This window comes from Oryctolagus cuniculus, chromosome X (assembly GCF_051225735.1).
Source record: "Oryctolagus cuniculus isolate XC-2025 breed Fujian yellow rabbit chromosome X, ASM5122573v1, whole genome shotgun sequence".
In the NCBI taxonomy this organism is placed as follows: Eukaryota; Metazoa; Chordata; class Mammalia; order Lagomorpha; family Leporidae; genus Oryctolagus; species Oryctolagus cuniculus.
The window spans coordinates 29,209,037-29,234,177 of NC_142888.1; the positions used below are offsets into that span (position 1 = coordinate 29,209,037).

Below are 25,141 nucleotides of genomic sequence, written 5' to 3' on the forward strand. Positions count from 1 at the left end.
TCTAGCTGTATATTTGATTATGGCCTTTCATCTTCACTAGAATATAGGCCTCAAGGAGTAGAGAATTGTATCTATTTTGCTCGCCGCTCTGTTCCTAACTCTTGGAAGGAAGTCAGGCGTATAGGAGGAGCTGGCTATTTATCAAATAAATACTTCCTTTGGTTTTCTAATCATTATCCAGCCTAACACGGAGCTGGATAACACAGGCACTTGTAAATGCCTATTCCTGCCAAGATGCTGGTTCTTTTTTCCTGTCTTTCAGATAGAAGCAGCTTTTGGCAAAGTGCCTGCCTATGAAGTCAGGGCTATCCGTGGCGTTATTTCAGCTTTGGTTATCTGTGGGACTCAGGCCTCTTCCCCTTGGTTCTAGGGTCTTGGTTACCTCATATATCTCATGGTTTAGGGTCTCCACGAGGACATTTTCTCCAGTCTGGTCAATGCGGATCACGGGCCTCTCCAGCTTTACTCGCTCCCCCAGGAGGTCCATTATTCGCTCACTCACTTGGCCAGATCCACCCACAAACTTCCTCTCCTGAAAGAAAAGAGGACTCTGGAGCGGGGTGACAGATACAGGAGCAGGCACCCTTTGCTCAGTGCTGGGTTTGCCTTGTTTGTCTTTACGCCAACATGTGTTAACTGTTCCTTTTGCTCTTGTGAATTGCGTCCTGCGCCATTGGTTTCTAGTAAGAGATTGCTGGATCATGACAAAATTCCAGGCTTGCTGAGTCACCTTCCGGGTCACACTCTTGCAGAGTCCCTGTCCCCAGTCTCAGGTAGACATCCTCAGAATGTTCTCACATCCCACCTGTCTGGTCACCACCCCTGCTCTCTGAGGGGACTTCATGGAAAATTAAATTAAATATTTGTTTTGCTGCACAATTTTTTGAAAGGTGTGCACAGTTTTTCACAATACACATTTTCTATGAACTCTCTGAAGACCCCTTCATGTATTTAACTGATGATTTCCTACAAACTTTCCAAATAACAATGGGATGTATATCCAAACAGCAAGTGGCAAAAGTCCATAAAGAGAGACAAGCCTAGTCTTGAAATCACATTAGCCATTGGGTTCTCACACGGGGTATCTCATGAAAGCCACAGAGTTGCTATGGTAAAGCTCTAAAAGCCACAACCCTGCCTCCTGTTTCAGCTGTTCCCATTTGAGGGATGACACCAATCTTTCATTTTGGTGGTGCTAGTACTCTGTTGGGAGGGTGGGGAGATGGACGAGGTACCTGCCCTCCATTGGTTGTTGACATGATTCTGGTCGTGCCTCCACACTGCTTCACATACCACAGGAACCAGAGAGCAGAGACCTCATGGGTCTCTGCAGTGACACACAGATTCACAAAGAGAGTGGCAAGCTTCTTCGCAGATCTGCACAGGAATAAGCAAGAGTAAAATGGGCAAATACAGGATAGCTTCCTCTTCTCTAGACACTATTAAAATTATATATTTTCTTGGCTACGTTAGCACAATTTGGCAAGTCATGAAAAAATGTCAGTAGAATCTGATATTATGAAACACAACATCAGAGATTTGGGGGATATAAGCTTAATTTTTCCCCTTAAACAAAACACCTTACTCAGAATCAGTTTCTAGCCTTTATTCTTGCTGTCCTGATTTCTCCTGACTCATCTGCTGCTTTTCCACTGAGTCCCATCTCAGTGAAAGTCACCACCATCCACTAGATGGCTAAAGTCAACACTCTAGAAATCAAGCTCAATTCCTCTCTTTACATCATTCTCTCCACATCCCATCCATCAGGAAGTCCTGTTGCCGCTTACCACCTCACTCCAACTTCATCACCAGTAATTTAGCTTCATCTCTTGCCAGCAGTGTTGCAATTCCAGACGTGTGTCACTTAATAACAGGACACATTCTGAGAAACGCATTGTTAGGCAATTTCATTGTTGTGTGAACATCATAGAGAGTACTTACATAAATGCAGATGGTGTAGCCTACTTCACACCTAGGCTATGTAGTATAGACATTAGCATATAAGTGCTCCTTCATTGACCAAAATGTCACTATGTGGAACATTATGTAGAACTCTCCAGATTGGTTTTTCTGCCTTCTCTTGTCCTCAACTGGTATCTCCACCACCCTCAAGATCGGATGTTTTTACCCTCCTTCCTACCATGTTGTTCTTTCTCAAGTGTAAATTAAGTCACATCATATTCTCAATCTGTGTGTGTGTGGGGTGTGTGTGTGTGTGTGTGTGTGTGTGTGTGTGTGTTTCAGCTCCCATCTGCTGGTTGACTCCCCACCCAAATCCCCACAATGGCTGGGACTGGGCTAGACTGAAGCTGAGAACTGGGAACTCAATCCAGGTCTCCCAGGTGGGTGGCAGGAATTGAATTACTTGGGTTATCACTGCTTCCTCCTAGGGTCTGCATTATCAGGAAGCTGGACTCAGGAGCTGAAGCCAGAAGTCAAACCAAGATGGTCTAATGTGGGACACAGAAGTCTTAACTGATGGGCTGGCGCCATGGCTCACTTGGTTAATCCTCTGCCTACGGCGCTGGCATCCCATATGAGCGCCAGGTTCTAGTCCTGGTTGCTCCTCTTCCAGTCCAGCTCTCTGCTGTGGCCGGGGAAGGCAGTGGAGGATGGCTCAAATGCTTGGGCTCCTGCACCCGTGTGGGAGACCAGGAGGAGGCTCCTGGCTCCTGGCTTGGATGGGCATAGCTCCGGGCATAGCTCCGGCCATAGCGGCCATTTGGAGGGTAAACCAACGGAAGAAAGACCTTTCTCTCTGTCTCTCTCTCTCTGTCAAATAAAAAAATAAATAAAATAAAGCCTGACTTAATTAAAGTTTCCCAATGTTCTGTCCTAGTAAAATTATTTATTAAAAAAAAAGAAGTCCTAACTAATGTCTTAATTTGTAGACCAAACACCCACCCTGTAATTCTCTTGCTTAAAACCCTCTAATAACATCCTTTCCAGACCAGAATAAGATTCAGATCTTTGACCATGGCCTCCAGAGCCCAAAAGGATCCAGCCCATGCCTATCTTCTCTATCCATCCTGTCCCCTTACAACTTATTCTAATGTTTCATCAGAATGAAAACTACTCTTATTCATTTATGAAAATCAGTGCTGGTTTCCATATTCCCAGCACCCTGGTATTCTGTAACTTTGTCATTATCCAGTATTTTAGAACTCTTTTCACCCTCTAAAATTACCTTGATTATTAGTTTATTATTTTTATTGATGTCTCCCCCAGTAGAACATCAATGTATGAAAATTGAGACCTTATCTTTCCTACATACTGTCATGTTCTTTAACCAAATAGTGTCTGGCACATAGAAAGCACTCAATAATTACTTGTTGGGTGATTAAATGAATGATTGATAATATACATCAAGCAAACATTATTTTTTAAACATCTATAATGTGCAAAGGTTATGCAAGCTACTATATAAAACACGAAATTAGTAACACTTTTTTATTCAGTTATTCTACTGCCTAATTGAAGACAAGCTCAAAGGATAGATGAGGGAAAAGTGATTCATAGAAAATAGAGGGGTGAACATTTGTCAGGTAAATGGCTAGAGTTTATAGCCTATCAGAAGACACAACTGAAAGTGAGCCATCTCATGCAACTCCAAGGACTCAGCACACCCAAAAATCCACCAGTGGTAATGTAAACATGGGATATCTTTAAAAAGGACAAATCTCTATTTTCACTTTGACATAAAGTTTGCATTTTGTTAATCAGGTTATATCTGATGCAGAATTTTCTACCTGGTGGTGCTGACAATGGATAGTGGTGGTGCTGACAAGGTCTGTAAGCTTATCTTGTTGAATTGTTGTAACAATCCTATAAAATAGCCATTATTTTCTCTAGTTCACAAGTCAGAAAACTACATCTCTGAAAGTTGAGTAATACTTTGGTACACAATTCACTAAATGGTACAATTTCAAATCAAATCACACTTGACTCAACACTCAAGCTTTTGATACCTCAAAATGTTTTCTAACCATTTAGCCAGCAACCTTGAAAGTACAATCACCAAGGGGCATCTCTCTATTGTAGTATATCTTGATCCTAGAAGTTTGTAGAATTGTACCTATCACACATACCAGAAAGTGGCAATGTTTGCAGTCACAACAGTGCCTGACAGCACTTTTGTGATAGTCCCCACCATCATGGCCTGCAAAATAGTGTCATATATATATATATATATATATATATATATATGCTGAAATAACTTCCAGTTCATCTTGTGAGATTCCTGCTGATAACTGAAGGGAAGGAAATTACTAATGCATGCCGTCCTTGCAGAGGCAATTTGTGGTATTTATGTAAAGCAAATATCCAAACATCAGTTTAAAATGCTTCTATAAATGGACAACATCATTTGCTGTTTCCTGACATCCTATTTAGTTTATTTCTTATTTTATAGGTGAATTCAGGTGCATAAGGTCAAGAGTGTAATAAATAGAAAAAACTTAATGTTGGCCCAGTTAGACAGCCAATATTAAACATAAAAATATTGCAGATTCCAGTTGTTCTTGTTGCCCATTTCTTGGGAAAGAAACAATCTTGTTTTGGAAGTGAAGGCAGATGCGAAAGTACAATAGTCCCCCCCCTTATCCACAGGGAATGCCTGTGGATGCCTGAAATTGCAGATGGTATTGAGCCCCATAGCTACCACATGTCCTCCTAGACATACACACCCGTAATAAACTTCTGTTCCTCAACAAGGTACAGGAGGAGACCAGTAACAATAACTAAGACTAAAATATAGCAGTTCTAACAATAGACTGTAATAGAAGTTAGCTGAATGTGTTTCTTCTCTCTTGAAAGAGTCAAGACAAATATTAATGTTTTCATACGGCAGTTGAGAGTAGGTAGCTGAAACCGGGAAAGCAAAACCAGGGGAAATGGAGGATTACTGTAATTCTCTCTGAAGGGCCAGCTCATTCTGATTCTTCTTTTTGATTTACTCTGGGATATTCAGTAAGAAAACAAATAAGAGGAACAATATTTGGGGGATGGAAGTGCAAAGAATCTAGTGTAATGCTTTTTGTATTTTTTGCCCTGTTGACTTTTAAAAAGATAAATGTTACAACATGTTTCTACATGAAAAATATATACACATTATATAAAATGTGAAAAATTCATAAACTAAAAAGATGAGGGAACGAATACCTTCCATATTTCTGCCCTCCCAAAGGATAAACACCAGTATCATTTTGATGCATTGCTTCTAAGTATAGGTTTTCAAAAACAATGTATTTGCATGGCTGTTATGATATGGAAAGTGGAATTTCTGCCTCTGAGGAACACTTTATAAGTGACCATAACTGAAACAGTGATCAAAATTATTCTTTGGGGGGTTGGTGCCATGACTCACTTGGTTAATCCTCCACCTGCGGTACTGGCATCCCATAAGGGTGCCAGGTTCTAGTCTCGGTTGCTCCTCTTCCAGTCCAGCTCTCTGCTGTAGCCCTGGGAAGCAGTGGAGGATGGCCCAAGTGATTGGGCCCTGCACCCGCATAGGAGACCCGGAAGAAGCACCTGGCTTCAGATCGGTGCAAGGCCAGACATGGCAGCCATTTGGGGGGCCGAACCAATGGAAAGAAGACCTTTCTCTCTCTCTCTCTCTCTCTCTCTCTCTCTCACTGTCTATAACTCTGTCAAATTAAAAAAAAATAGCCTTTGAGGTTATGATAATGCTTTAGTCTGAATAACAGTAGATTGGATACTTTGGGGATTACTTTCTTTAAAACCAGAAATCACCCTGAGTGCATCTTGCTTAGGAGGCGTTAGAAAATTATTTTGTGTTTCTACCCTCCTAGTATCTCAGAACACTCTGTTCTGTCATACAGCAACCTAGAGTATTCACCAAGCAGAGGACCAGGCCGAAGTCTATGATCTCAAAGAAATATCAGTGGTCCTGTCTTCAAGGAGGGTAAACCTCTCTGAGGAGAAAACACTTAGCTGAATTTACCATAACAGAAGTTATAAAGCAAATTCAGATGATTGTATACTCACTACATTTTGAAAATCTAGAAAGTATATAATTTAAAAATATTGCAACTTTATTACAATTAAAGTACATTACATTACAAACCATATTCTCTGGCAGATGTCCTAAATAGCACTCTGGCCTCAGAATCAGCCCTAAAGGCATTTGGATCTGGCTGAAAAGCCCATGAGAGTATTTCAGGCATGGAAAGCCAAGACACTCTGGCAAAAAGATCTCTGTGAGTGAGATCCCAGTGGAAAGAACAGGTCTTCAAAGAAGGAGGTACCTTTCTCTGAAGGGAGGAGAGAACCTCCACTTTGACTATGACCTTGTCTAAACAAGATAAGAGTCGGAGAACTCAGAGGGCTTCCATAGCCTTGGAAACTCATGACTGGAGCATAGGGAGATTACTTATGCCATAGACAGGAGTGTCAATTTGTAAAGTCAACAACAGGAGTCACTGTGCACTTACTCCTCATGTAGGATCTCTGTCCTTAATGTGCTGTACATTGAGATGTAATGCTATAACGAGTACTCAAACAATATATTTCACTTTGTGTTTCTATGGAGGTGCAAACTGTTGAAATCTTTATTTAATGCATACTAAACTGATCTTCTGTAAAAAAAAAAAAGAAAGAAAGAAATTATCAATTCCCAACTTGACTCTCACTGGGATTAAACATGACAATAGGTCTGATCTGATTTCATCATCATTTAAAAAAATCATCTATTATTTTTCACTTTATGTTTCTGTGTGGGAGCAAACTGTTGAAATCCTTACTTAATGTATACTAAGCTGATCTTCTGTATATTAATATAATTGAAAACGAATCTTGATGTGAATGGAAGGGGAGAGGGAGTGGGAAAGGGGAGGGTTGTGGGTGGGAGGAACGGTATGGGGGGGAAGCCATTGTAATCCATAAGTCGTACTTTGGAAATTTATATTCATTAAATAAAAGTTAAAAAAAAAACCAAACCATATTCTCGTAAGAAGTGTTAAATAGCACTAGATAATTGTTAAAAGTATATAACAGGGGCCGGCGCTGTGGCGCAGCGGGTTAACGCCTGGGCCTGAAGCACCAGCATCCCATACGGACGCCAGTTCAAGACCTGGCTGCTCCACTTCCAATCCAGCTCTCTGCTATGGCCTGGGAAAGCAGTAGAAGATGGCCCAAGTCCTTGGGTCCCTGCACCTGCATGGGAGACCTGGAAGGAGCTCCCGGCTCCTGGCTTTGGGTCAGCTCAGCTCCAGCCATTGTGGCCAATTAGGGAGTGAACCATTGGATGGAAGACCTCTCTCTCTGCCTCTCCTCTCTCTGTGTAACTCTGACTTTCAAGTAAATAAATAAATCTTTTAAAAATAAATAAATAAAAGGATATAACAAAAAAATTGATTTCATGACATCAAAATATGTTGCTATTCCAGAATTAGTTGCTTTCAAAGTTGAAGACTCAGGAGAAGTACAAAGTTTTTTTTACAGAATGTACAGCAATAACAATGATGACAACAACAGCAATAATAAATCCATTATGATATTCACTTTCCATGGAATGTTCTGTAACCAGGAAATATGGTATCTGATGAAGGCTTTTTAAATGATGCTATGTCTTAAAATTCTTAAAATAAATATTGACATTTGATATTAAATGTTAAAAACATTTTCTTGGTTGCCTATTGCTTTTGCAGATAGATACAGTTTCATATTTTAGAAATTAGATTATAAATCACACTGTACACACTCTATCACAGCCTGTTTTTCCATGCATTTAAATATGATTTTTCAAGTCATTAAATACTTCTATACAACATGATTTTTAAAACTCTAGAGCCTTCTAACTTTTCAGTGTCTCATAATTAATCTACCAATCTTCTATTATTGGATATTTAGGGTTTCCTCTCTAAAAAAATAATTTAAAAATAATTCTTTGAAACTTCCTCTCTCACTCTCTCTCCTTCCTTCCCTTCTTCCATCTGTATGCCCCTTACCCCTGTTCTCTCTCCTTTAAGCTAAATTCTAAGCCGAATTTCTGTATTAAGAAATATGTACATTTCAGGTCTTTTGATGTCAACCACATCTTAGAGTCAGATATTCCTAAAAACTTGTTTTTAGTTTTGGGTGTGAGCATCCTAGCTTCCTTCTCCAGTGCCTAGAGAATGAAGACATCAGCCCCAGCCCTAACTGCATTCCCAGCTAATGCTGTTTAACATGCAAAAACAGTCTCCTTGAACTTGGCTTCCATTTCTCATACTTTGTTTACTGCATATTCACCATGTCTTGAACTGGAACCTCCACAGTCCTTTCCATTTCCCCTGTTGTCAAAGAGTAGTGAGGCCTTTCCATGCCAGCTGTCTATATCCTCCACAATTTATACATAATTCCCAGTTCTGCCAACAAGAATTTATTTGAGAAACAGAGACAGATACAGACAGGACACACACACACACACACATACATGGGGTTGGCAGGGAGAAATATATATATATATACATACATAGAGAGAGAGAGAGAGAGAGAGAGAGAGAGAGAGAGATTCCATCTATGAGTTCACTCCCAAAATGTCCACAATGGCTGGGGCTGGGCAGAGGCCAAGACCAAAGCTGAATCAGAAACTCAATTCATGTCTCCCACATGGGTAGTGTGGAGCCAAGTACTTGGCATTATATAATGCCTCCCAGGGTGTGTATTAGCAGGAGATTGGAATCAGGAGTAGACCCAGGACTCAAATCCAGGTGCTACATCTGATATGGCATGTGGCCATCTCAAGCAGCACCTTAACCATTATGCCAAATACCCACCCATGCCCTGAAAAATTTAATATCTGAATCAGGAATACTTGCTTGCAAAAGTACATGTTTTGCACTTAAGGAGAGCAGTAGGTCCAGTCACACATGTTTCTCCCACCGTTGTATATTATTAAAAGGACTTCCCTGATGTACATGCTAAAGAACCATCTGTACACTTGAGCACCAGTGAGGTCTATAAAAGTATATCTATATCAACAGCTTGATGAATAAGATCTTTAAGCTGGTTGTCTTCAAGCTTTTCTAAGTAAAGGAGGTGACACATCCTGAGGACTTTATAGGTCACATCACCTTTGTGATGCAAAACTACTCCAAAGAAGTAAGTTGGACATATCAATATTTTTAGAGGAGCATCCAGTTCCAATACTGTTCACTCCATTTGACTAGTACTGCCCACTCCATTTGACTAGTACTGTAGTTTTAGACACCAAGCAGCTGCTGGTCCCATACCCGCTATATCGTATCACTAAACCTGAAAGATGGTCACAAAAATGCCTGTGTCTTATGTCAAGTCTTACTCAGTCCAGCAGATCTTGTCCAGCAGTTCCTTCATTGTCATGTGGTCCCACTCTTCAGCAAGGGGTGCCTTCCAAGGGGCATCACTGGGAATCTATATTTAGATGAGGTTTAGAAAGGGAAATACACATTTCCATTTAAAATAAATATTCAAATAGTATTAAACTCTAACTTAAGAAGAATATAAGTTTTTCAAATTCCCCCAATAATGACTTTCATTTTATGATAAATGCTGTGTGTATAGCTTTCCTATGATAGATGTCTGTACCATTCAATCCATACTTACCTTATGATGTCACTTCCTGCACATTAAATGAAGGTACATTGTAACTGAAGTATTTCCAAATATGGATTACAGCATCTCCCCTTATCTTCAGGAAGCACATTTCAAGGACCCCAGTAAATGCCTGAAATCTTGGGTAGTACTGAACCTTAAATAAACTATATTCTCCCTTTCCATACATAAATAAAGTTTACCTTACAAATTAGGCACAGTAAAAGATCCACAACAATAACTAATAATAAGATAGAATAACTATAACAATGTACTTTAATAAGAGTTATTTAAAACTCATGAACCTTTTACTTCTGGAATTTTCCATTTAATATTTCAGACTGTTGTTGACAGCCGGTAACAAATAGGCAAGAGCAAAACTGTGGATAAGGAGGGATTACTGTACTAAGCTACTAACTTACAGAGCACATTCATAAATTCAACTCTTTAACAATGTTCAGACAGCTGCAGCAAATCACATCTAAATTGGAGTTTTCAGTTAAGCTTCGTATGTGTTTACTTACAGGCTGCAAGTTTGAGCACGATGGGGAATCAAAGACACAAAAGTCTTACTTTGCTATGTCCTGAGGATTTTCTAAATTAGAAACATCATCTCTGGAAGGCTGAGTGATACATGATCTTCTGCCTCCTCCTCAGTAGTACACAAAGCAGTCTGTTTGACATCTCACTCTTTTAGAGGTTAAAAGCAAGTTTGTTCCTTCAATTCACAAATCTTCACTGGATGTTACTATGTTACACTGTGCTAAGTAAGCGTTGGTTACTTACACTGCACCTTCTTTCTTCTAAGGATTAAATTTACTATGAAAAATACAAATGAAGTCAACGAAGCTTTACCTCTTGCCCCATTTCATCCATTATTCTCCAAAGGTTGTTATGATCCAGGTAAGTGATTGGATTCCACACTGCTGGGAATGGGCCCCTGAAAGGGTATGACTTGCCCTGTGAGATACAAGATATTTTGAAAATGAAGCATTTGTTATGATGTAAAAGTAGCCAAATCTAATAAGCCAGTACAATGCTGCAAACAGAATCATCTTTTGTTATCAATACGTGATGGACGCTCAAGGCTTTTAGCTCCTTGTGTTCTTAGAATCATTAACTTTTCAGCATAGAGGTTTCCTACAAATATCTCTGTTAACTAAGTAAGTTCTGCGACACACTAAGCACAATAAAGAGGTTTCTCTCTGAAGCTGGAACGTTTACCATATAAGATTTAATTACCAGTACAGAAACAGAGTTACCAAAAGTAATCTCATTTGCCAATGATAGTTGCAGATAACTATCTCACAATTAGGAGCCACTGTGTGTCTAGAGAGTTAGCAAATTACAACTATAAACATTATACAGACAGCCCTTCACATCCATGAGTTCTGCATCCATGAACTCAATCAATTGCTGATTGAAAATATATATTTTTTAAATTGCACCTGTAATGAGCATGCAGATTTTTTTTCCTGGCATTATTCCATAAACAACACAGTATAACAACTATTTACATGGCATTTATATTGTATTAGATACTGAAGTGATCTACAGAGAATTTGAAGCACACGGGAGTAGGAATACATATGCTCTATGCAAATACTATCTAGTTTTATACAAGGAACTTGAGCATCCATAATATTGGTACCATGGGGTACCAATTCCCTGAGATACCAGGGGTGAAAAACCAACCACAGAAATGCAGCCATCTGCAGGAAGAGTCACAAAACAGGGCCCAGAGGGCTTCCCAAAGGTGTCAGATGAGTTAGGTCCACACAAGATTTCTCAGAGATCAGCACAAAGATGAGACAAGTTCAGGCCTGTCATCTGGACATGTTTATACCACCTGGTTCCTCCCACAGAGGCACCTTGACACAGAGATAAAGGGAAAAGATCTATGCAAGGATTAAGAATCAGCCTATAGATCATCTCTGGGAGACTTAGCTTGTTGAAGGCAGTTTGGATCAATTTGAAAACCTGAGTCAGAAGTCAGATTGTGTATTCTGACAGCATAAATCAACAAAATCAGAATAACTTAAGGCTGTCAGCTAACCAAAAGCTCATAATTAGTCTGTGACATTCAGCAAAATTTCATCTTGTAATGATTTGGTAGGCAGAAAAACTAGAGTTGTGAAGTGAGAAGAGATTTTGTGTTCCTTTTTGTATTCATTCTATGGCTGTGTTGATCATCTCTCTCCAACAGGGCCCTAGGAGTCTCAGGGAAGAGTTGAGCCACAGGCTTACTTTTCTTCTTAGTCAAGATTCTCTGGAGGAACAGAACCGGCTTTATTTTAAGGAATTAGTTCGTGTGATTGAGAGAGTTGGGGAACCCAAACTCTGCAGGGTAGACCGGAAACCCAGGGATGTATTACGCTTCCAATCTAAAGTCTGTCTGCCGGCACAGTTCCCTCTTCTGGGGGCCAGCGCTGTAGCATAGTGGGCTAACCCTCTGCCTGTGGTGCTGGTATCCCATATGGGTGCCAGTTCGAGTCTCGGCTGCTCCACTTCTGATCCAGGTCTCTGCTACTTACTACCTGGGAAAGCAGTAGAAGATGACCCAAATACTTGGGCCCCTGCACCTGCATGGGAGACACCGAAGAAGCTCCAAGCTTCAGATCAGTCCAGCTCCAGCCATTGCAGCCTTTTAGGGAATGAACCAGTGAATGGAAAACACCTCTCTCTGTCTCTCCCTCTGTCTGTCTGTAACTCTGCCTCTCAAATAGATAATAAAAATAAAATCTTTTTAAAAATCCCCTCTTTTGCTGAGGACTGCAGTCTTTCACTTGAAGTCTTCAACGGCCAAAGCCCTCTTAATTCTTAGAAAGGAAGTGTGTTCAGAATTCTAAAATAAAAGAATGAGAGGTGACCATCACGAAAGGCCTTGTGTGAGTAAATGGAAACCAAATAACATGTGAAGAGCACCATACTGCTGAAGAAGAAAACATTTCACTCTTATGTACTCACACATAGTCCTCGCTGGCTCATGTCAAAACAGGTAATGGCTTAGGTTAGCTAAATTCATAAAAGCCAGTATTCTAAGATTATGGAAAGCTTCTGATAAACACAGGAAAAAGCTATTGTTAGACTCATAAAAAAAGCTCAAATCTTCAAGATTCAGGGAATAAGCAGGCTAGGGAGGAGATGCCCAAGTTTATAAGATTACACAACCAATGTATTGAGGCTCAGATTTGGCTGTGATAGAAGCAGTCCAGTGATTGTTACTGTTTTGAACATTGTCCAGGGAGGCCTGTCTTTCTGAGAAAATTATAAAACATCAGAATAATTTCCCAGTTCAGGATATGCCCAAATTACAAAGACTAAACACTTACGGCATTTTATTTTATTTTCACAACATCCCTGTGAAGTAGGCCAAGATGTCCTTTCTTTTATAGGTAAAGAAAACAAAGCTTGGATGAGTTTAAAAAATTAGCCATCTCACAGCTCATGAGTGGAAGCTACTGGAAGTTCAACTGAATTTATAGTAGATGTCAAAGTTAGAATGTGTGTGTGTGTGTGTGTGTGCGCGCGCGCGTGCGAGCACTGGTGTGTGAAAGAGGGACAGAGAACAGCAATTGTCAGGAGGCATTCAATAGCCAATAGATATATACTAGAGACTAATATCAAAATCTCTGTGATATAAATTAAGTTGGTGTCAGTAGCAAACACCGTGAGAAGGGCAGCACCACAGGGATTTTGGGAACTGAGAACAAGGTGCATCATCGTCCTCTGGGCTTCCAGGAAAGGACAATGAAGTCCAAACCTGTCCCCCCAAGTTCTTTATGGGACATGACAGAGCAGGTGAGCATTTCTGCAGGGGTAACACAGGGCTGAAAGGCATGGAGCCCCACTGGTGGGGAAAAGGCACAGGCCCTCAGCCAATGATTGATGGAAAAGTCACCCACACAACTCATGCATGTGTGCACATGTGTGGATATGTATGTTTCATCAGTTGTAGAAATTCTAGATGACAAAGAAAACTATAAAGAATAACCATTCAGAGGCCGGCGTGTGGCTCACTAGGCTAATCCTCCGCCTTGCGGCGCCGGCACCCCGGGTTCTAGTCCCGGTCAGGGCGCCAGATTCTGTCCCAGTTGCCCCTCTTCCAGGCCAGCTCTCTGCTGTGGCCAGGGAAGGCAGTGGAGGATGGCCCAAGTGCTTGGGCCCTGCACCCCATGGGAGACCAGGAGAAGCACCTGGCTCCTGCCATCGGATCAGCGCAGTGCGCCAGCCGCGGCAGCCATTGGAGGGTGAACCAACGGCAAAAGGAAAACCTTTCTCTCTGTCTCTCTCTCTCACTGTCCACTCTGCCTGTCAAAAAAAGAAAAAAAAAAGAATAACCATTCAGGCCAGCGCCATGGCTCAATAGGCTAATCCTCCGCCTTGTGGCGCCAGCACACAGGATTCTTGTCCCGGTTGGGGCACCAGATTCTGTCCCGGTTGCCCCTCTTCCAGGCCAGCTCTCTGCTGTGGCCCAGGAGTGCAGTGGAGGATGGTCCAAGTGCTTGGGCCCTGCACCCCATGGGAGACAAGGAGAAGCACCTGGCTCCCGGCTTCGGATCAGCGCGGTACGCCGGCCGCAGCGTGTTGGCCTTGGTGGCCATTGGAGGGTGAACCAATGGTAAAGGAAGACCTTTCTCTCTGTTTCTCTCTCTCTCACTGTCCACTCTGCCTGTCAAAAATAATAATAATAAAAAAGAATAACCATTCATCATTCCACCAAGCAAAAGTCCATCTTGATGGGGCAGGCATTTGGCACAGCTATTAAGACACTGATTGGGATGCCCATATTCTTACTGGAGTGCCTGAGCTCAAGTCCCAGCTCTGCTTCCTATCCAGCTTCCTGCTAATGCACACCCTGGAAGGCAGCAAGTGATGGCTCAAGTGCTTGGGCCCCTGTCACCCATATGGGAAATCCAGATGGAGTTCACAGCTTCTGGCTTTGCTCTGGCTCAGCCCCAGATGTTGTAGGAATTTGGGGACTGAACCAGTAGATGGTGCATCTCTCTCTCTCTCTCTCTCTCTCTCTCTGACTCTCTCTCCTCCCTACCCACTCTGCCACTTTGCCTTTCAAATAAATACATAAATGAATAGATTTTTTAAAAATACAGATTTATTGACCATTAGAGTAGAAAATGACTTCAGCTGTCATCTGGGTCCAGCCGGCAACCATCTAATGTTATAGGGAACAAAACTTCCTGCCTGGCCAGATGCCCTGAGATGACATCCAGCTCATTAGACAAGGTCCCTTCTCAGAAAAGTAATATTCAATGTGTGCTCTGGATATAGGTGAGTGACTCCTTCAGAGAGAGAAAGGAGAGGAAGGAATTTTTAAAATCACATGCCATTTTGGATTCCGGTTGCATTGAGTTCAAAGTATTCACCCTAATCTGTGACACAGGCATTGCTGATGGGCTATCTCAGGCTAGCAAGTGCTAGATCACCCTAAGGAAAGAGATCCACAGTTCTCAGAATCCACAGTGGGCTGATCCTGTTTTTCCCAGCAAAAGGCCTCGTTTTCTTCAGTACATGAACTTTCGGAGCCTCCCACGTCATCTCCTTTGGCCATCAACAAGGGCCAGAGATCTTCCAGGATAGCATTTCTTCCTCTCAGATGCAATCTCTTTGTGGCCATATCTGTCTGGTTTAACTACTGCCTGGAATGGCTTTTCAGGGAGTTCAGCATAGTTCACTGACTCATTTTATTCCTTTCTCTACACTTGCCCCCTGCCCATTCATTTTACTGCCAGAGAATAATTCTTGCATCTGTAATACTACAAATTGCCTGAAATCAGTTACTTAGACCAAAAAAAAAAAAAAAAAAACTACCTCTTTTCTCCCATCTCATAATCAAGCATCAAAACTGCCAGTTCTACATTCAGTATCTACTTAAAATCCAGCTACACCTCACCTCCTTGACTATTACCTCCTTGACTGAAGGCCCCATCAGCTCTGACTTCCTAAATTCTTTCCCTGCTTCCACTATTGGCCCCCAAAGTTGCCCAGCAGGCAGAGAGAGCTTTGTAAGATATACTGCCTAACATGTCATTCCCTTAACCAAATGTCTCTAATGGTTTTTCATCATGCTTGTGGGTAATTCGAAGTCCTTACCATGGTCAAGAGGTTTATTTTTTTATTTTAGTTTATTTTTTGACAGGCAGAATGGACAGTGAGAGAGAGACAGAGAGAAAGGTCTTCCTTTGTCGTTGGTTCACCCTCCAATGGCCGCCGCGGACGGCGCACTGCGGTGATCCGAAGCCAGGAGCCAGGTGCTTCTCCTGGTCTCCCATGGGGTGCAGGGCCCAAGGACTTGGGCCATCCTCCACTGCACTCCCTGGCCACAGCAGAGAGCTGGCCTGGAAGAGGGGCAACCGGGATAGAATCTGGCACCCCGACCGGGACTAGAACCCAGTGTGCCGGCGCCGCTAGGCGGAGGATTAGCCTGTTGAGCTGCAGCGCCAGCCAAGAAGGTTCAAATAATTTCCTCTCCCCTTCTCCTACTTTTTCCCTTTGTTCATATCACAATGACCTCCTTGTTCTTTAGACACACATGCTCATCACTGCCTCAGTGCCTTTGCACCTGTCCTTCATTCCTTATTTCGGGAATACTATTCTGCCTGATATTCACAGGAAAAGTCCCTCATTTCATTCAAAATTCATTCCAATGTTACTTTCTTAAAGATTTTGTTCTTTCAATCTTTATCATTCTTTATAGCAACTGAAACCATGTGATCTATTTATTCATATATATGTCTAATGCCTCTCCCCTCTGGAATTCTCACAAAGGTAGAAGTTTTGTCCTTTTCACTAGTGTAATCCCAGTACCTACAACAGTATTCATTTAATGAATATTTGAGGAATAAATAAATAAATATCTGATACTTTGTTCCTCTGAAGCCATCTAGAGGTCAGAGGCGACTGGTAACAAACTAACTATGCTCACATAAGCAGAAGCATATACTATGTGTCATTTTGTGGCTAACATTTCACTCAACCTAATGACTTCAAGGTTCATCCACCGTATTTCACCATGAGTCAGAATTCCATTCTTTTCTGACTAAATAGCATTCCACTGCATGGATAGACTATATTTTGTTTAAACACTCATCAGTTGGTGGGCACTTGAGCTGCTTCCACTTTTTGGCCATTCTGAATTATTTTACAGATGAAGAGGGTGAGGCTTAAGAGAAATAACTTCCCCCAGATCACACAGCTAATAAATGGGGTTCAAATTCAGGGGCTGCTTCAGGTCAACCAGTTCCCCAGCTCATGCTGCTTCTCATGCAGCAGGAGAGTCAAGATCGCGGGGAAACTCCAGGCAACAGCAGGCACCACGGAGGCCCAATTCAACCCCATCTATTCTGTTGGCTTCAGTGTAAGTGAAGATCCCTAGGCTGAGAGACAAAGCAAAGAATAACGAGAAAGTTATAGCTAAACGATGAAGAGAATCAAAAATGTCTTACCCGCGGTCTTGGACAGGCCCAGGAGAAATCTCCAGGCATCATACTTCTGTGTGCTACTGATATTCAGACTATTTCTTCTTTTGTTAAATTAAAAGGTATTAACCACAAGCTCGAAACAAGCACTAGGCAATGTTATGAAGATATAGAGATGAAAAAAGATGTAGTCCCAAGCTCAAGGAGCTGCAACATGTAGCTGGACAGACAGGTCCACAGAAGCAGAAGATTCTGGCACCATAATGAAAACGGGGCACATGGTTGGCTTCACGGCCTTGCCTGGCTGCATGGCTATGCATAGCACAGCCCCCTTGATGACAGCCCCAGTGTTGGGGTAAAGGGAGTTGTTTCACAGGGAGTTCAGTCAGCAGCTTTCCTTACTGTGTCTATCTCACCCCAGATACTCCTATACTTCTCTGTCCAGAGCCATTCTCAGCCGGGTGGCACAGTCTGCGAAAGCCTCAAGGAATAAAGTTTGACTTGGAATGACTGAAGAGAAGAGTAGACTTCTGCAGTGGCCCACGTGGTAGGCATTGTAATGAGCTTGCCTAGATCACTCTTCAGAAATAGGGAACTGGAGCAGGCCTTAACCTAACAGTTATGATACTCACATCCCATATCAGAGTGCCTGGGTTTGATTCCCAGCTTTGGCTCCTGGCTTTGGCTCCTGACTTCAGCTCCCTGCTAATGCAGACCCTGGGAGGCAGCAGTGTGGGCTCAAGAGGTTGGGTTCCTGCCACTCATGGATTGAGTTCCCAGCTCCCGGCTCTGTCCCTGGACGTAGAAGGCATTTAGGGAGTGAACCAGTATATTTGAGTGCTCTCTGTGTGTGCATGCGTGTGTGTGTATGTGTGTGTGTATGTTCCAAATAAATAAAATAAAATAAGAAAGAGACTTATTCAGTTGTGAGGAATGTTACTGGCAGGCAGTCCTTGGTTCAAAGTTCCCTCCAGAGATTACCCCAGCTGCAGAAAAGTCACTTTCTCCAAGGTCATGCCTCCTTCCCTGGGTATCTCACTTCCAACGACTGAGCAATGTGAAGATATAGAGACCTTGCCCTCTTGTTCCACTCAGGACAGCTTTGAATGGTCACCCCATCCTCAGAATTCCTTGCAAGGTCATCTGAGACTTTCACAGCAACTCTATCATAATTTGACTTCTCCTTCTGGCCTCTCCTGCCTCCTTCCCCACCTATCCACAGTTACTGGGTCCTGGAACCCTCTGTAACAAACCCCCTACACATTATTCTCTATCTGCATCCTGGGAAACCCAACTGTGACAGCCGTTCAATGGAATGGGCCCAGCAAACTAGAGCAACGTCTGAAGAATCTCAAGCCCAGGGTCCTGGGGTAACCCACGCCTCGTGAGAAACTTCTAGAACCAGGCTCAATGTAACCTCATTTGAGAATTGAGGTATTTTCTTTTAGAGGGATTAGTGGGGAGGTTCTGACCTTCCAGATGATTCTCACCAGAAACTTGCTAAAGGAAACGGGAACTACAGCTACTTAGAGAGGTGAACAGACTAAAAGGGGGGAAGTTCATACTCAAATCTAAGGCCCACATCACAGGTCTTCTTCAAATCTCATTAATGTTCATATAGAGGTTTGAGCCAGGAGTAAGAGGAAGTTTGTCACCTTAAAAAAAAAATCCCCAAGGACTTAAAACAACAACAAACACTGTTATACGGTTTTATAGGAAGGGATCTTGATATTAAAATCCACATGATCTCCAAATTTCAATGAATCTTAAATAAGTTGAAATAATGAAACTTTCTCTTCCATGCATTTTTAACATGCTCTGCTAGATGTATGAGCTTAAGTGTAAATTCTTAAATCAAAGAAAAGATAACCTTCAGTCTCACTACAAGACTTCATAAAATCTTCCATAAATAATTTACACAGAAGGTAATTTTGCTAACTCTACTGTTCTAGTTTAATTAATAAACCTAATGTGTTTTTTCCTAGACAAAAATAGCAATAAAGTGCTTGTTAAAAAGTTGAAATTAAAGAGTTACAAAATTTTACATTCATACAGATATGTTATGGTTCATAAATTTTTACTACAGACACAAAGTGACTTTTATGGTGATTGGATTCTAGGACAGTAAAGAAATAAAACCAAACACAATAGCATGAGTCTAAGCTTTACCACAACCATTGCAAGCCCTTCTTTTATAATATCCAACCACCAGAAACCACCTGACCAAGGCCTATTTTTGCCTACATACATAATTTTATGTATAAATTTCTTTCTATATATGAGAGAGAAAAACATAGCTATGAGGTTCAACACTCAGGGATTCATGAACTAAGATGTGTGACAAACTGGCACTCTGCATGTAATGTGGATAGAAACAGAACCAATGCCATGGTGTTACAGTGGGCAATCAGTGAGCTAATGCAAACATGTCTTAACACAGTACCTTGCACATAGTAAGTGCATAAATATTGACTAGAATCATTATTGCTATCCCTTCTCTTTTCACAAAATGTATTGCCAACTGTCTTTTCACACTTTTCTTTTCACAAAATGTATTGCCAACTATTGTTAAGTAGATGGGAGCACTGGCCCCAAAACACGTTCATTCCAAGTCAATGTAGGTAAGTTACACCTCTGATACTTTCATCATCTGTGTATAATAATAATCTGTAGATAATAAACCCACCTCTGGGGCTGTGGCAAGGATTAAATAAGATAACATATGCAAAGTCCTTAGAAGAATGTTAGTTATTACAGAGTGAGAATCTCTTATCCAAAATTCTTGGGGCCAGAAGTTTTGGATTTTGGATGTTATTGGATTTTGAAGTATCTGCATATGCATTGTGGCGTAACTTGAGGATGAGACCCAAGTCTAAACATGAAATTCATTTATGGCTCATATACACCCTATACTTGTAGCTTGAAGGTAATCTTAGTATTTCTAGTGCACTTGAATTTTGACTGTGACCTACATGAAATCAGGTGTGGAATTTCCCACTGGTGGCTTCATATCAACACTCAAAAAGTTTCAGATTTTCTAGGATTCTGGATTCTCAGATTTTTAAATTATTGCGGTTATCATGATTTTCATAAGTATCATAAAGCTCCTTCCTATGTACATCTTGAACCTGCCATGATGGGAAACCCTCCAGGCCTTGCTGGAGACAATATCACTGTGCAAGCCCATAGATGACTGTGTCACAGAAGCCCAAAGCTTTCCAGCCTCACAGCATCATTGAGCATGCTGGGATTTACCACCAGGAAAACCCATTCCCACTGCTCACCCTAGTACCCCCTTGTTGGGGAAGGTGCTCACCCAGTCACATTCTCCAACAGCCTTCTCTGAACCTCTAGAACTGGACCCTGAACTCCAGCCTCTGAGAGCAGTTCAGCTAATCCAAAACAACTGCACTCTCCTTCCTATCCCAACTGTGGCCTCGCTGGGGTCGCAGGTGCCGGACGACAGGTGCGCCCTCATCTTTCAAAGATATTACCCGAATGCTTTTGATGTCCCTGAAATATATAGAGTAATAAGAAGATGGAAAAGCTCTTGGGAACCTGGGTGCATTCTTAGGACAACATAAAAGGGGGGGGGAGGGAGGATGGAAGGGAACAATTGACTTCTGAAATAAATTATTTTTATCAAAACAGATTTTCCCTCAGATTCAACTGTTATCCTTGGGTTGCCAGACCATTATTTCGAAATATGAGGATATGCCATTATCCAAGTCTGAGACAAATTGTGTCTAAAAAACAATGCTTCTAAAGGGCTTCTCTACCATATAAGATTTTTTTTAAATGATGAAAGTACCTGATATTTACAGCCATCTTGTATATTATGGTGTTTAACTTTCGTGGCAACACTGAAAAGCAGAAACTAATTATTCCACTTTCCAGACCAGAAATTAAAGTTCTAAAATACATGACATTACCTGTCCAAGGTCCAATTGAATTTACTGAAATCCCAGGAGTTTAACAGACTCCAGCATTAGAACGTTAATCTCTACGGAGGGATCCTCGCAAAACGGAAATTCATAACCTTGAATTTAGCCAGGCCTACTAGGTATTCTCTTTATTGAAGAACTCATCCAGTTTCAAAGTCTGCCTTTGGTTGATGCTGACTTTTCACTCCATAATTTCTTTGGGAGATGTTCAAACCAGAATGATGATTCACTCAGATGAGTCAGAAGATTCCCCCAAAGAAATTCAAAGCCTTGAAACAAGAACTCCACTTTAAAAGTAATCAGAGAAGATTTTATGAGCAAACAGAAAAGTTTTCTTGACCCCAAAAGGAACTTTGCTGCTATGAACATTAATCCTTACTGTTGAAATTGTATTGATTGAAGGGACATTCATTTGTTGAGGCAGTAAAAAAGGTTCTGAATAGACCCTAATTAGAAGAACAGCCTGGGAACACAGCAGGAGTGAGATTCCGATAAAAGAAGAAAGCAAAATTGGCAAAGAAGCAGCTTGTGAATTTTATGTGGAAGCCATCCTACGGCCACTTTTAAGAGAATTCAAACTTCACCAACTGTACTGAGATGAAAGGAATCAAAGGCATCTGCTTACTTGAAACAACTATTCTCAGGAAGAAGGAGTTGTCAAAGAAACGCACTTAAGGGGCTGGTGTTTGGTGCAGCAATTAAGATGCCACTTGCTGCTATACTTGCATTCCATATCAGTGTCTGGGTTTGAGTCCTAGGGCGGCTCTCTATTCCAGCTTCCTGCTAATGCTCACCGTGGGAAGCAGCAGGTGATGGCTCAAGTACTTGGATCCCTGCCATCTGTGTGGGAGACCTGGATGGAGTTCCCAGCTCACAGGTTTAGTCTGGCCCAATTCTGGCTGTTGTGGACATTTGGGGAGCAAAACATTAGATGGGACATCTCTCTGTCTTTCTCTGCCTCCCCAAACTAAATAAATAACAAAGGAAAATGACTTCTAAAAATAAGAAACTCATTTAAAGAGTACTTTTACTTGACACCCATATGCTTAAGATACACACAATAATATATATTTTTTAAAGCTATTCTGAACTTTGATTTGATAATGTCTACAAATGAAGGGATCTCCAAAAAGTTCACTGGACATGTACATTATGAAAAATCTATGCGGAGATTTCACATTTTTCACACCAAAATAAACTTATCTTTAAATTCCATTTTTCCATGAATTTTTTGAAGTATCCTTGGGTCTTGGAACTGCTGGAGATATTAACAACAGACCACTCAGATAAAAATCTCTTTCTTTGATAGGTAGAAAAGATAATTTCAGATTAATTGTATGATGATTCATGGCTTGTTAAATGTATAACTGTTTGCCTCTCTCTACTTCTTGACAGTGTTTTCAAGTAACTCACCTTTTCCATCTTCAAGTCCATTATTTGTGCTCAGAAAGTCTGTTACTGTGCTAGTATTTTCTCTTTATTTCATGTGTATCGTTTGGACCCATTCAAAATTAATCTTTTACTTTAAGTCCCTAAGAAACACCCAATACCATTCTTACGCAAAGACTCAATTTTAAAATTCCGTTTGGGGCTACTGTCTCATATGATGTCTTTGAAGTCCAAAGCAGGTCACAGAGCTAACTTGATCTGACCTAAAGTGGGTTTCCACAATAGTGAGACAGGCAGGGTGGCCTAAATATAGTTTCAAATGCTCCTCTTCAGAATTATTGAATGACTGCTGGCCATTTCACTTCCCATGTATTCAAGAATCCATTTGAATACATTGCTGTGAGCTTCAGAGCTGGAGAACAGAGAAGGATCCTAACAATACTTCCATCGCCATTCAACAATATGAAGTAAGAATTAATTGTGAGCATATCTTTAGGCTTCTTGTGCTGAATTTCACTTGTATGAGAAGCTCTAAGGGTTGCATGAATCTTATATTCTTTAAAATTTTGATAGTAAATGACATTTTTATTTCAGTGCATTCTTGGTTAAATGGCTAAATGAGGAAAGGGGATCCTTTCACAGGAAATGATGGATTTTCCTCATTGACATCTGTCCAAAAGAAAGATCAGAGTGGCAGATGGTGTGAATCTCCATCTAAAAAGAAGAAATAGAGAGACATACATGCACACATACATGCACACATGCATGCACACAGAGAGAATCTATTTGCTCATGAAGGAATTTCTGAAGCATATTACATTTAAAACAAAAGTCAGGGACTGGTGTTTGGCCTAGTGGGTAAGCCATTAAGTTCAGAGGCCTGCATACCACATCAGAATGCCTGAGTTTGCTACCTGGATCTGGCTCCTGTCAGTACAGACCCTGGGAGGCAGTGGTCATGGTTTAAGTATTTGGGTCCCTGCCATCCATGAGGGAGACCTGGATTGCGTTCCCAGCTCCCAGAGTAGGTCCCTCCAGATGTTGTGGGCTTCTAGGGAGTGAACCAGTAAATGGAGGTGCTCTCTCTATCTCAAATAAGTAAGTAAATAAATTTTTAAAATCAGCAAAAGCCAGATCATGTTACTTCTCTATTTTAAACTTTCCATTGGATTCCCATGGGTGGAAATAATTGCTTCTGTACTAAACATACACAGACTTTTTTTTTGTCATTATTCCATAACCAATACAGCATAGTAACAATTTACATAGCATTTACATTTTATTAGGTAGTTAAAGTGGTCTAGAGATGATTTAAAGTATATGGGAAGAAGATATACATAGACTACATGCACATATTACACCAATTTATATAAATGAGTTGAACATCTCAGGATTTGGATATCCATGGGGGATTCTAGAATCCACCCCCTATGGACATTGAGGTATGCCTGTAATTGCCTACTAGGCCATTTGCCATCTAGCTCTGTGACATCTCTGACCTCCCAGCATTGTGCATACTGGGTCATGAGAACCAACTGATTGCATCTCTTTGCAACTCTGTTCAGGCTGGCAGGTTGGCATTAGCCATGAAGTATTTATACCATGCAAATACTACAGAGAATTTTTTTCTGAGAGCAACTTATTAGCAAACCGCTCTCCCTTGTCTACTCTGCTCCAGCTCCTTGCTGTTCTGGAAACACTCATCACACACCTGCTTCAGGACTTCTAAATTGGCCATTTCCTTTGGCTGGGATGCTCTTGCCCAAATAGCCACTTTTTACTCTCACCTAGGTTAGGTTATCATCACCTTCTCAGTGAGCCCCTGCCATTATTGAATTTTAAATTGGATCTCAGCCCCTATACTCTTCATTCTCCATAGCACTCATCACTGTCAGATAACTAGATATATTTTTTCAAATGTGGTTGAGCAGATGTTTTATCAGACATTGCTTTTTAAAAGATTATTTAATTTCATTTTTAAAAATTCTCCTTTATTTATTTTAATCTTACTTGTAAAGCAGAGAGACATAAATAGACAAAGACCTTCCATCCACTAGTTCACTCCCCAAATGCCCACAACAACAAGGGCTGGGTCAGACTGAAGTCCAGAGCTCAGAATTCAATGTAGGTCTCCCATGTGGGTGGCAGGGACCCAAGTACCTGAGCCAACATCTGTTGCCTCCCAGGATCTACAATAGCAGGAAGCTAGAATCCAAAGTGGAGCTGGGACTCAAACCCAGGCAGTGTGGTATGGGATGTGGGGGTTCCAGGCAGCATCTTAACCACTGTACCAAATGCTTGACCCTGTATATTAACATGGAACATCCTATCCGTACAAGTATACTTTAAAACATTTGTGGAAAGTGGAGTTAAAAGACAAGCTTATTTGGAAGCAAAAAATAAAAACCTTTGAAATTCATGCACACTTGTTGTCATAATACACAATTCCATATACTTTTTGAAGACTGCTCTTATGCATGGATTTCAATTTTTTTGCACCAAACATAAACTTAACTTTTAATTCCATTTTCCTTGAACAGTTTGAAGTACTTTGTTTAAAGGAGACTTAGCAGATCTGGTTGAAAAGTTCAAATCCTTTAGTAGAAATTATTAAATCTTGACACAGGGAAAATAACAGACTTTAAAACCTGAAATTTTTTTGTGTAATTCACTAACTTGGTGGTTAACTGAATTTTTCCTCTAAAATACACTTGAGACTCAAGTATTTTTAAGTTTCAGACAAGCCATATAAATTTTGGGTACATCTGAATTAACTTCATTATAGAAAATCCATAGTTT

The 25,141-nt window shown here is 41.1% G+C and overlaps 1 protein-coding gene across 2 annotated transcripts in view; it reads right to left on the reverse strand.

Annotated features, from left to right (window-relative positions):
- MAOB (monoamine oxidase B) overlaps positions 1-25,141 on the reverse strand; it is a 116,598-nt gene that overhangs the window by 27,286 nt on the left and 64,171 nt on the right. For both annotated transcript variants that reach the window (XM_002719872.6, XM_089324086.1), the window contains exons 4-7: positions 10,429-10,533; positions 9,302-9,393; positions 1,236-1,377; positions 383-532 (exon numbers count right to left, since the gene is read on the reverse strand). In XM_002719872.6, the coding sequence (XP_002719918.2) occupies positions 383-532; positions 1,236-1,377; positions 9,302-9,393; positions 10,429-10,533 (489 nt within the window). The remainder of the gene's footprint in view (positions 1-382; positions 533-1,235; positions 1,378-9,301; positions 9,394-10,428; positions 10,534-25,141) is intronic.